The sequence below is a fragment of the Pelmatolapia mariae genome, linkage group LG20 (genome assembly GCF_036321145.2).
Source record: "Pelmatolapia mariae isolate MD_Pm_ZW linkage group LG20, Pm_UMD_F_2, whole genome shotgun sequence".
Classification (NCBI taxonomy): Eukaryota; Metazoa; Chordata; class Actinopteri; order Cichliformes; family Cichlidae; genus Pelmatolapia; species Pelmatolapia mariae.
Genome location: NC_086244.1, coordinates 21,168,807 through 21,181,879, shown reverse-complemented (window position 1 = coordinate 21,181,879; position 13,073 = coordinate 21,168,807). Strand labels below are relative to the sequence as shown.

Sequence of the window (13,073 nt, the reverse complement as noted above, 5' to 3'; positions counted from 1 at the left end):
GGCAAACATGAGAAACAAAATAAATAATTTATAGCCTTCTGATACATTAACCTAATGTCATTTTATGCCAAGATCAAATATTATCTGCAGTGTATTGTATGATATAAGAAAATTCAATGACTACAACGACTATTTCATTTTGCTTTTACATTTTGAAGTATTTTTGCTACAGTAGCATTCACAAGTAGATATTCACCTTCTACTATTTTTTTACATTATAAATTAGTAGGCATTATGTTAATATACTGCTTATGCATCTGTTCCCATATCTATCCATCTGTAAATATGCTCAATATGAATGACCTAGGAAAAGAGAAAGAGACAAGACAACAGATTTTTGCTGCATTGCAGGTGAGAACAGCAAACAGTCCATGAACAGCTTGCAAAACACTTCAAAAGCCCTTTGCATTAACTCAGCTGACTTCGCCTTCACCTCCAACATACCATGTATGTAGCAATCTCTTCTGGTGCATCTCCATCCAGGTCAAATTTGAAAGTGACCATTTTATGGTTATGAGTCTCCAGCTGACACTCTACCATTTTATCCCCAGTGTTACACACCTGCAACAGGAGCAAATGCAATAAAATTATTGTCTTATTATACATTTTTTTTGAGAAGAGCTGAAGGAAATGTCTTTCTTTTGGTTACCCACATTCAGCATGCTAAGCTTTGGTCTGCTGAGCTTTTCTTGCCGAGAACGAGTGCGTGAGGACCTGCGGTGGTGTTTGCGGACTTTCCCATCGCATCTACCTCCATGTGTCCCTTCATAACCATCACTCATCTCCTTTCCTGACGTGGCATCGGAGTTGACACTGGTTTGGGGAAAGACAGGCAGTTATACAAATCCATAACCTATATTATTCACTAAAAACCGAATACCCGGCACTTCTTTTCACTCTAGTACTCTAGTACTCAACATATAACAAACTTCAAAACAACAAGTATGCACAAACCTGTCCAAACTTGTCTAACCAGTATGTCCACACAAATGTAGGGGGGCTGACAAAGACAGATTCAGTTGATAAGATGTGTGATAGACAATCATGAATAACCTACTTAAATCTGAAAATACAAGAACTCTATTATCACAGAGCCTTCTGTTTGCAACTGAAATCTTGTATTGAGAATACTGTACTCCTCTTGTGTTTTTAAAGCTCAGTGAAAAGGTTTTGTGAAGTTTATCACAGCTATGGAATGCCTGCAGGATTTAAAATGTCTGATACATGATATCTGTTATGCAAGTACTATTAAAATGCTTTCATTCATGTCACTATGACCAGCAAGAGTGACATGAGTGTTCAGATATGTTTATCTGTCTTCTGGTCAACTGGCAGTGTTGACCAAACATGATGTTGCACTCCATCTACACACAAAGTTAGGGTGGCCAACAAGGTTTACAGGACAATAAATAAAATAAGAAGTAGTAGTAAATGACAACTTTAAGACAAAAAACTAGTTGCTAGTTATTCCATCATTTATACTTTTTATAGAATATCGATCAGGTCAGTTATCTATACCTCATGAAAAATTGTTTATGCCGCATTAAATTGAAAACAAAACAGATGCAATGTTGCCAAACTGTGCAGGTTCTTGCCAGGCATCATTTTTCATCATCATTCTTTCAATTCTGTACAACAACAGTGAGAGGTGTACCACCTAGCCTGAGGGTGCAGGAGGCCGGGCACAATTGCACATGTGCAAAATACACATTGTTGAGAACCTGCAACTAGCAAATATGGCTGAGAAGAAATAAGCTAGTACCTGTCATAGCTCTGTCCTCCTGTGTGTTTCTCTGCAGCTTGGTCCTAACGACAACAAAAGTCAGCGTTAAACAAGAAGAGAAAAATAATGGGATAGCGGCAAATATGAAATCCTTTACTTTCTATTTTATGTTTTGAAAAGACGCACAGGGATGCCTCACGGCACTATGCAGGTATTGCTGTTAGCCAAACTAACAGGGAGAAATAATTAGTGAGAACCTGAAGTGTTCAAGTAAATGTAAATGAGTCCATACCTCCATGTTAATCTCTGACGGACCCTGACCTGCAGCTCCTGTGACATTACTCAGTTGCTTCTGCTGAGTCCAACAGGAACTGGCAGACCCAGATGATGCTCTCTGGGAGTCTGCAGACTGCAGCACAGGAATTTGGCTTTGAACCTGACTCTGGGGCTGGGCCTGTGGGGGGAGCTGGCATGGGCTCACACTGTCCAGCTGGGCAGCCGCAGAGGCTGTTCCCAGGTCTGCCCCGCTCTGCACATGTGAAGAAAAGACTGCAGCTTGTTTGAGCTGAGACGGCTGGACTGACTGAGCACAAGGAACAGGCTCGGGATGGCTAACCTGGGACTGCTGAGGAGCCTGCAATGACATACAAACAAGAAGACACATAATTATTATCATCCTTAAATAACTTATTTCAGATATTCGGCGACAGAGTTTCTTTCACATAATCCATGTATGAACTACATATCTAGATTTTAGCATTGTTTCATATGCAATATTTGATTAATTTATGTGAAAAACATAAATGTTTATTATGTTCACCATACCTACTCTAAAAAAGTATATTTTTGACACAAAGAATATGTAAAAACAACCCAAGACAATCACAATCTTAGGTTTCATCCCCTTGAGTAAAAACCACCTTTAACAAACACACACAAACGCTCAAATTCCAGTTCACACCTTCTTGGTAAACATCTGTGCTCCACTGCAGCGGTCATAATTACCTGTATTAGTGGCTGACTGCTGCCAATTGTGGAAGGGTGTGTGTTCTGGCACCGGGCAGTGTGTGTGTGTGTGGGGTGGGTGGTTAGGGCTGATATAAATGCAGGTGATGCATGAGAAACCTCAGATCTAGCAGTGTGTTGTGGTTGTGGGGATGTGGGCTCTATCTTACTCAGCGCATGTGACGGGGACGGTATGAGGGATACTGAGATGGGTGAAACTAATGTGTTTTCAATGTGCAGAGGAGAAATGGGAGAGACAGAGGGAGTCGCAGGGACAGTATGCCCAGGAGAAAGGAAGATGTGATTAAGAGAAGTTGAGGCTGAAGGGGGAGGAGCAGTGCAAGAGTGAGGGAAGGAAGATTCAGAATCAGTCACAGCTGCCATCACCTGGACTGTGGGATACTGTGAAGGAAACTAAAAGAAAAAGGAAAAAAAGGAAGAAACATTAAAAAGTCAAATAATCTAGAAAAAAAAAACGTCTGCACACAGGAGGATGATGCATCAAAAGAACTTGCTTCAAGCCTATAAAAAAGAGAGTATTATGGAGGTAAGATTAGCAGTGATAACAGACTGACAATACCTGTGGTTGGTGTGATGGTGACAGTGAAGCAGAAATCTGCAGAGGTTGGAGTTGCTGTTGGTGAGCAGTTGACTGCTGAGCAGAGAGTGCCTGTGCTGGCCCACTGGAAGCTGGCTGGCTGACATTCTGCCCATGGCCCTGTCCACCCTGTCCAAGCTGTGAAATGCTCTGACCAGCAGAGATATTCTAAAGAACAAAAAAGACAAGAGACAAAAAAGAGGGACTTTAATGATGGCAGAGACTTATCCCTCACTTTGAAAATCTACACTTCCTTCCATTGACCCAGATTAGAATAGCTCACATTTTCCATTCTCTCCCTATTAATGCATTCAGTCTGAATCTTCCACCTCAGTGAACATTTGTACCACAAAACAGCAAGAGCAAGCCTTAGAAGGCTAACTGATACAGGGATGAAAACAATTGTTATTGTTTCATTATGGTTTCCATTATCTCTCTGTTGGCTTATGTCTGAGGAAACTCCTGTTTGTTGGCCTGTTCATTTCTTCATTCACCCACTGTCCACAAACACAGCTGTTTCCAATTCTCTTGACCCAATCAAAGCTTGACATTTTAATATAAAGAGTATCAAATGTACACTGTAATAAATAAAAATGTCAACTTCTTTCATCATTTAAAGTCTCTCCCACACAGAGCATCACTGTTGAGACAACTTAATGCTGAATCACTCCTTCTGTTCCACAGTTATAGCACTGAATAATGACCACAAGATGCAGAACAAGAGGATGAAACAAGCAAACCTTTGGGTGCAAAATGTTATGAATTAGAATGTCATTTTTTAAATTATGACCAAAAGTGTAATCTGAATATTTCCCTCATGAAGTTTCAATTTATTTAACACAGTTTCACTTCATATGTTTTCCCTGGTAATCAATATCCCACCGGCAGCTGCTCACTGTTTGAGCCACTCCATTAATGTAGCATACAATTAGGGAAAAAAACTTACTCTTACTCTAAGTTAAATTAAATTTCGGAAAACCTCTCAGATACATTAAAAGAATGGAGCAAACACTGTAAAGACGCTGGGACTGGCCAAGGACTGGTGAATGTCAGAACCACTGTCCAGGAAGATGACCATGTGCTTAGTGAATACCTCAACAGAAACCTGAGAAAGAAGAGGAGCAAGGAGAAGAACCGTCATGGAAGGACAGGCCCCTGCACGGTATGTACCAACGGCAGACAAAGGAAGTGGCTGACATCAAGAAATCCTATCAGTGGCTGAACTCAAGAAGATGTGAGGGTGATCAGAAATTCAAAACCGGGGCACTATGTTGGTAAACGGCCTGTATTTGTATAGCGCTTTACTTAGTCCCTAAGGACCCCAAAGCGCTTTACACTACATTCAGTCATTCACCCATTGGTGATGGCAAGCTACATTGTAGCCACAGCTGCCCTGGGGCACACTGACAGAGGCGAGGCTGCCAGACACTGGCGCGGCTGCCGGACACTGGCGCCACCGGGCCCTCTGACCACCACCAGTAGGCAACGGGTGAAGTGTCTTGCCCAAGGACACAACGACCGAGACTGCCGGAGCTGGGGCTCGAACCGGCAACCTTCCGATTACAAGACGAACTGCCAACTCTTGAGCCACGATCGCCCCTATATGTTACCTCCATATAGTTATTATACAGTAACCATCTACACTATACACTCACCTGTTGGGTGGTATGTTCAGCCTGGCCTTGCTGAGAAGAGGTTGAAATGCTCTGAGAAGTCAGTACCTGGTTAGCTGCTATGTAATTCTGTGGACAGACTGATTGGGCAGGCAGGTACTGACTTTGACCTGGAGCTGTTTGTTGAAGTGCAGAATGTGCATAGCTTTGAGAGGCAGCATCATGTGGACCTGCAGCTGAGTAACTCTGATGTTTGGCTGGAACCTGCAGAACTTGAGTTGCGGTGGTTTGGGGCTGAGACTGGGATACATCCTGACTCTGTTGTGGAATTGCTGTTTGGATAGTTTTTTGACTGTGCTGCTGGACATTTGGAGTGTGCACTTGCTGCTGTGTCGAACAGTGAAGACTTTGTGATTGTTGGGTTGGATGTTGTGCCATTTGCTGGTGCATGGCATACACAGTTTCTTGGCCATGCTGGAGTTGAGACTGAACACAGGCCTTCCCAGCATTTTGCTGTGCATTTTGTGATAAAGACTGTTGGTGCTCTTGTTGAATGGATATTTGCTGACTGTAAAGTGCTGGTGTGGCGGCGTTTTGACTATGTTGCTGATTGGGCAGTTTGACTGTGGTTTGGGCCTGCTGCAGTGTGCTGGAAGCTTGTACTGGTTGACCCTGAACTGTGGGTGCCATAGATGGGGCTGCAGATGCACGAGGACAATTTTCAGTTGGCTGCTGTGCTGGCAGAGTGGTTGCTGCAGTTGGCTGCTGAACTGATCCTGATGCAGACTGAGCCTGTTGTAAAGGTGGGGCCACAGAGGTCTGAGATGTTTGCTGCACTTGTAAGGGAAAACTCAAAGAGCTCGCTGCTGTTACTTGCTGCTGTTGCTGGACTGGTGCTTGGTAGCTTTGTACAACATGTTGTGGCACAGCTGATGGTACAATACTTGCTGCAACTTGAGCCTGTTGCACATTTGGCGGTGAGTAGCTACCAGCACTGGCCGCATGTTGGATGTTGACTGAACATAGACTGGCTGGAGCTGGTGTTGGTGCACAAGGCTGAGGAGCATACAAAGTAGCAGGATAGCTGTGTCCAGGCTGGAGGTACTGTGGTGGTGCATGCACTGTAGAGCTGGAAGAGGACAGACCTTGGACAGATTGTTGAGTCTGGTAACCTGTAGAACTGGCCTAAGGATCAAAGGAGATATTTTTAAGTTAGTATCTGTTGGGAATGAATTTTCTAGTCAATGATCAAATCTAACAAAAGCTTATACGTGTGCCAGTTACATTAATTCATGCTGGGTGAAAATATAATGAGAGGATGAGGGATAAAAATAAGTTCATGAAACACGTTTTAACAATGAGGAGGTCTTGACAGGTGTGAGCTAAAATGAGAACACAAGGGAGAAAAAGTAGGCGAGAAAGAGGATGTAAATCAGACAGCTGCCTCTTCCCCTTTGGTTAGAGGATATCTTTCAGTGTCAAGCTCAACAGCTGTTGCATCTGGACAGTCAAGCAGAGAAGGAAAGGTTAAAATCTGGATCAGTAGTTAAAGGCATTGGTTAAGGTTGATCGGAAGGAAATGTAATATGTTAGAGGTTGCACCATTGTTCTCCGTCAGCAGCAAGCTTATGATTTCTAAGAAGACAGTTAGCTCTAGAGGCCTATGAGGGCAGCAAGACTCAGTGGGCAGTTGATCAGACCAGCTCCATGCAGAGTAATGCAGAACCATCTACAAGCTGGGAAAATGTGTTAAGCAGGTTTTGGCCCCATCATGGGACGCGAAAACAACTTGCTCTTGTGACCTACCACTCCTACAGCCCTGGTAACTTGCTGCTCTCTGGCACAGCATCTGTCTTCACACTCCTGGAGAGGTTCGTGGTCCCCAACAAGACTGCTAATCTGGAACTGACTCTTTAGGCTGCAGTCTCCATCACTCCCGGTTGGACTGAGAGCAGCTGAAGAGTACAGTGATGAGGTTTGGGCAGGTGTGGGGGGACAAGGGGCTGCTTTGCGACTGATTATATTAAAGAGGGACTGCTGCAGCTGTGAGAAATTGGAATAATCACTTGAAGCCTTCAGCTGTCCATAGCCAGGAGTGCTCATCATTCCACCAGGTGATGGGTGGTGTCTAAAGTCACATGGACATTGGTGCGTTGGCATGACAACAGAATGACAGTGGTGCCTCCAATCTTGTGACCTCAAATGAAGCATAGAAATACATGCCTGGCACACAGAGCCCCTGTGCATCGCAATATGGTGGTTGTGATGAGAGGTCAGACTCAGAAGACTACTAAGGTCAGAGTGCCTTCGTTCAGTTGGCACAGGAAGTGATAATGTCTCTGATGGCGATCTGATGTTGATATCACTAAGTCGGCGGTGGTCAGTAGGTGAAGAGACGGGGGAGACTTTTATTACTGGCATAGCACTCTGTGGGGAAAACCCTCCATCAGACTCTGAGTGCAGCTCAGCGGAGCTGAGTTCTGACTGTTCTGGTACCGTTGGGTTGGGACTGATTGATCTCTTAGACTGAATGAGGGCATGCAGTCGAGCAATGTGGTTTGCCCTTTGAATGTCAATAACAGGGGCACTTCCCCTCCGGCCTTCAGCTCCCAATCGAGCCCTGAGCTCTGGGCTCAGCGTTGCCCCCCACACTTCACCCCGTTCGCTGTACTGGGGTCGATCTGTCAGAAAATGGCTACTGCTCGGGCACTGATTGAGGAACAACCCAAAAGCAAAACATATGTTACTCAAAATAAACAGGGCATAACAAAAAGAATATGATGATGTGGTGAGGACAAACAAACTTGTTCACAAAGACAAATGACTGTATGAAAAATACATGGGCACGTTATATGCACATGTAAAGAAATGTGTATGCGTGGTAACTCTTAAATGTGTGAATAAAGCATGTGTGTGGGTGTTTGTGTGTTCAGTTTCAAGGTCAAGTGCGTGTTTGCTAGTTCTAAATAGTCTATGTTTTTAAATCAAACTGAATGCACATGGTCCACCAGGGTGTGTAAGCTCCTGATACAGACCTGCTGTGTTGCCATAGTAATAGGCTCGAGCAGGGACTGGTAGAGGACACTCTGCTGGCTGCTGTGGGAGTCCGAGTAGACTGTAGAGCCCATGCCACTGTCAAGTGTGCTGTCTGCTGCAGAGACACATAAATCATCCACTCATAAAAAAGTCAAAGATTAGGCTTGTGCTTCGGAGTAGATGAGAACAGAATCTCTTACATGTTACTGAGGTGGCACTGGCTGTGAGGGTATGCAGCTTGTTGTACTGGTCTGCCTCTGGCTCTTCTGGTTCCAGCACAAGGGGCTGCCCTACATGTGGCACCCTAGCAGAGATGCCTTGAGATGGTGTCATCTGGGTGCTGTGTCCTCCTTCACCCTGATTCTCTGCAGCCGCTGCAGACACTGTGCGCTCTCTTCTCCATTTGATCAGTGCCACACGGTCCCTGATTGACTTTCCCACGGTCTTAGCATCGCTCTCGTGGAAGAAGCCAGACTCCACCTGACAGAGAAAAGGGAAGAGCATGACTTCCAGGATATTTTTAGCAGTGAGCCATGTGAGGGAAGAGAGGGTGCATATAAAAAGGGGAGTGCACGAGGCAGAAAGAAGGAGCAAGAAAAGGAAGGAATAGAAAATCTATTTTAAGGGGATCAGAGCAGTGGGGAAACGTTTCCTTTGTCTGCTGCTTGGCTCACTCTTCACAACAGAACTGTTACATCAAAACGTCCGTCTTTCGCTCCAGTGTTTACATGTGATGTACAAACAAATACAAAAATGTTGTGCTATGTACTGCACTGTTTCGAAGGAAGTTTCATCAGGAAAATTTCTCCACATGTTATTCTCGCTAAAGGTGTGACATCTGCAGTTTTACTGTGTGCTACCCTTATTTTCCTCTCAAAGCCTGTCTTCGGGTGAAGAAAGGCTTACAATGACAGTGTTTACATTCCCTATCTGAAGATAACCCAATACACTTTCTCCGATACCCCTATTAGGGCACTTTTTCTATGGTGTAAAAGAATGTTAGACAAGTGACAAAACTTGAGTAGTGAATATCATAGCTCCCACAATGAGAACTGTCCGTTTTTTTCTGGATCTTGTTTTTATTGCTGGGCCTGTGGAAACCTTATCTGATTGCGTTCACTCGAGAAAACTATGTAAACAAAAAGAAAAAAATAGTACTATATTCCTGGAAGTTATCAATCTTAGCAATCTGCACTATATAAAACCAAACACTAGAAGACAATAAGCCTCTAAGAAATGCAAAGCATAAAAGTGTGGTGTCAAAAAAACATAAAATGACAAAGAAATAGAAACCATTTCTAGTACTCAACATTCAGATTTAACATTTCCATGGTTGAAAAGAATTCTGTAATGTATAGCTAAAACCATTTACTCACCATTTCTTGTGCGACAACCTCAGGGACCTCTTTCTCCAGGTCAAATGTAAACTCAATGGCCCCACTCTCCTTGTATTTCCCTTTTAACTTCTTGGGGTCCTCCACCCACAGTTTGAGAGCTATTGAGGACTTTTTTCCATCATCCTCCTCAGCTAGCTCCACCCTCACACCTGTGTCCTCGGCAAAAAAAGCGTGATTCAACAGATCTTTGATCGTGTACCTGGGAGCAGAAAAAGAAAAGCTCTGACTCCAGTGGAAAGATGTTCAAGATACAGTAAAGTTAACAGTGACACAGAGCCATTCATGGTCACATATTACTTGTGCTTCCCAGATCACCAATCACTGACACTAATCATGATTCATTAAATACATAAATAAATAAATAAATAAATAAATAAACAAACAAAAAAAGCCACAAGAAACTAATTAAAGGTTATTTGCCCTGATGTACACAAACTAATTATGTAATAGAATTGAAAGACACCCTGCAGATATGGATAGAAACTGTAGTGCTGCTGAGAGCCCAGCTGTCAGTGCCACAGCAATGAAACGGGGGAGGTGAGACAAGGCATGAAAGACGAGAGGGCACCTTGTGGGCCCTGTTGGCTGGACGCTGGACATCGCCGGGCACAGTCACTCACCGTTCCTCTTTCTTTTGGCAGATGCACTCTCCAATGATCTCCTTGATTTCAGGATCCATGACCTTGTTGTAGCTGGCTGGCTTTACTCCCTGAGCAAAGGGAAATATAAGCAAAACATTGTGGATATGTCATGAAAAGATGTCATGTTGATGAGAAAACATAACAAAAGAGAAAAAAAAATGAAGACATGAATGGAAATTTCTTTTTTGTGATGCTCCACCCAAATCTTATCTTCTTAGTATCACACACTTGCTCTCTGAAAAGAGAGCCGAAAGTTCCACAGCAGTGGTCAGTTTGAATTCATGTCAGGTCCCACAAAGCATAAAAACATCCAAAGGAAGCCGCACAAAAACTCCAGCAGCATAGTAAATTTCTTAAAAGTACAGCTCAAAGCACAAAAACCACCTCGTTCTCATACAAAGGCTTTCAAAGTTCCAATTTACACACGTTAGAGCAGCCAGATGTTGTTTTGTAAACTACTATTACAGTCAGTTGGTCTAAATTCGGCTGTTTTGACTGTGCAGACGGTCCTGAGTTGTCACAGCTGGTGTGGTTTAACAATAGATTTGATGCCCAATAGATTTTGAGCAGTTCTTCTAAAAATGGATGAATTCTGTCTTTTCTTAACGTAACAATTCTATTTAGTTTCTTACAGGTATAATCTACCCAGTTATTTTTTTAAATGTGCAGCCAGACTAGATAAAACGTGTGATATAATTAACTGGAGAAAATAAAGTTTCTGCATCAAAATAAACTAGATGTAAAGTATATGCATATATCTGGATTAATATTCCAACCAATTATTCAGCTGGATGCTGTATCTCTTCAGGGAGTACACACAACGTATAATGCTATTAGGGTTTCTCTTTGATCAGCCTCCTATTAACATCCCACTGTGGAAGGCACATTCATATGAATACAATGCAAGAAATAGCAACTATAGAGAGCTGCACTGATGCTCCCTAACCATTAATATAGGTTGAGAGACTGCTTTAACAGCTACTAACAGGTGAAAGAGTTTGTTTTTTTCAGGTCCAACCCTGCCAAGTTTTAAAAGTGAAAAAAAAATCAGTATTCAAAGCACTATGCTTTGCTAGCAAAGGAAGATGTACAGAAATACAGCCTTTAGGCTTCATCCAGAAAACAAAAGAAACTTGGACCCCCTGAGTGACACCATATGGCTGATTAGACTCTTCAACCAAGAAATTCAACACTGAGGAATCATCTACCTGAAAATGGTGCCGATTTTGTACTCTGAAAAATTATCTGGACTTATTATCTGAAATGGCAAAAGAAACATCCCAACCTTGCTATGCCATGTTCACAAAGCATGACACTGAATTATTAATACATTAAAGAAGTCACTTTCTTGCTGAACATTTTAGAAACCAAGTTTTACAGAGAAAACTTGGTAAATGACTATATGGAAAAGTCTTAGTATATGAAACTATAAACTTCTTAACTTTAATAAACAGTGCATTTATCACCTTAAAGGTTTTGCATTTAATACTGGTGACAGTTGATGAGCAATTAGTTCAGCCTCTTTTTGCCTGTATATCATCTTTTATTCCAAGCATATTGTCATTATGGTTCATCATATTTCTATTAGGGCTACTTAACATTCATTCATTAATGTTTAAATACTGGACAGATCTCTAGGTTTCTGTTAAAATCCCTGAGTGTAAGCCCATTTTTGACAAGTCATTACCTTAATCTTAATTTAACATTAAATATTTAGAGGTTCAATTTGTATGCATAATTAGAGCTCTGAGAAATTTTGACCAAAGTATGTTTTCCATGAACAGTTGATTTTGGTGGAAACATATCAATGTAAATGTAAAACACCATGCTGTGTGACCAGTTACAGAGTGTACTGCATAACTGTAGCATCCCTGGTTTGATTCCAGCTGAAGATCTTTGTTGCATGCTAAAGCCCTCTCTGCCCCTCTCCCTCTCCTTCACAGTCAGGCGTCCAAAATAAATGCAAGAATTTAAAAAAAATAATAATTGCACAGCATGACTCACACTGGTAACTTTGCGGTAGATTTGAGCAGCATTCTGACACTCAGAATAGGGATATTCAGAGGTGGCCATTTCTAGCATACACATGCCAAAGGCATAGACATCCACAGCCTCGTCATAGTGTTCCTCATACATCTCTGGGGCCATGAACTCTGGAGTGCCTGCAGAAGCAGATGGAGAGAACAAGAGTGACCAGTTGACAAATTACTAATGCTTCTTACTGTAAAAACCACAAATCTGTCAAGTCACATTTTAAAAGTCTCCTACCTATGACACTTTTAGCAAAAGAAGCTGCCTTGAGTGTTGCCAGACCTAAATCCCCTATCTTTACTGAACCTGTAGGTCCAGTAATAAAGATGTTGTCACATTTAAGATCTCTGTGGATGATGGGAGGTGTCCTGGTGTGAAGAAAGTGGAGGCCTTTAAGGATCTGTCTACACCAGCTCCTTAGCACTTTGGGCTTCATTACCTTGAAACGCTTTAGATAGCTGCATGAAGGAAAGGGAAACCTATTAGACCATAATTAAATGAGCAGCAAAATAAAAGCAACTGCCTACATCCATACTCACGTTTTTAGCGTTCCTGACGTCATGAGCTCTGTTACTAAAACAATGCACTTCTTTCCTTTAAGCGGTGACTCCCAGAAGTCGTAGAAACGGACGATGTTGGGATGCTGGAGGCCCTTCAACATTTCTGCTTCCTCTTTAAAGCGCTGACGTTCCATTTTAGAAAGCTTACGATCCTAGAGGAAACAGATGAAGAAATGATGACTATGAAGCCCCTAAAATAACTGTAAAACATATTTGCTTCACAAAAACTACCAGATGGAAGAGCATCCCATCGTTCCTCCACATTTTAAATTCATGCTTCCAGTATGCTTTTGAAAGTGGGAAAGACGGAGCAGTTGAGAAGGAGGTTAGTGTCAGTCTCTGAGACATATACACATCTCTAATTAGACCATATGTGCGTCAAAGCCGATGACTGTCACAAGTGTACGTGTGTGGGAACATTCAGATGAGTGTCTTTTTCAATCAGTAAGAACATTCTGCCACATCTTTT

The 13,073-nt window shown here is 42.4% G+C and overlaps 1 protein-coding gene across 8 annotated transcripts in view; it reads right to left on the bottom strand.

Annotated features, from left to right (window-relative positions):
- The window catches only part of LOC134618892 (serine/threonine-protein kinase WNK2-like), a 40,218-nt gene that overhangs the window by 14,001 nt on the left and 13,144 nt on the right, over window positions 1-13,073 (bottom strand). For 5 of the 8 annotated variants that reach the window (XM_063464503.1, XM_063464496.1, XM_063464500.1 and 2 more), the window contains exons 3-17: window positions 12,584-12,756; window positions 12,282-12,502; window positions 12,018-12,175; window positions 9,993-10,081; window positions 9,352-9,571; window positions 8,176-8,455; window positions 7,975-8,090; window positions 6,746-7,648; window positions 4,982-6,124; window positions 3,309-3,494; window positions 2,729-3,142; window positions 2,016-2,357; window positions 1,763-1,806; window positions 654-813; window positions 445-561 (exon numbers count right to left, since the gene is read on the bottom strand). In XM_063464503.1, coding sequence (XP_063320573.1) covers window positions 445-561; window positions 654-813; window positions 1,763-1,806; window positions 2,016-2,357; window positions 2,729-3,142; window positions 3,309-3,494; window positions 4,982-6,124; window positions 6,746-7,648; window positions 7,975-8,090; window positions 8,176-8,455; window positions 9,352-9,571; window positions 9,993-10,081; window positions 12,018-12,175; window positions 12,282-12,502; window positions 12,584-12,756 — 4,566 coding nt within the window. The remainder of the gene's footprint in view (window positions 1-444; window positions 562-653; window positions 814-1,762; window positions 1,807-2,015; window positions 2,358-2,728; window positions 3,143-3,308; window positions 3,495-4,981; window positions 6,125-6,745; window positions 7,649-7,974; window positions 8,091-8,175; window positions 8,456-9,351; window positions 9,572-9,992; window positions 10,082-12,017; window positions 12,176-12,281; window positions 12,503-12,583; window positions 12,757-13,073) is intronic. The other 3 variants (XM_063464497.1, XM_063464501.1, XM_063464504.1) reach the window with 3 other exon arrangements.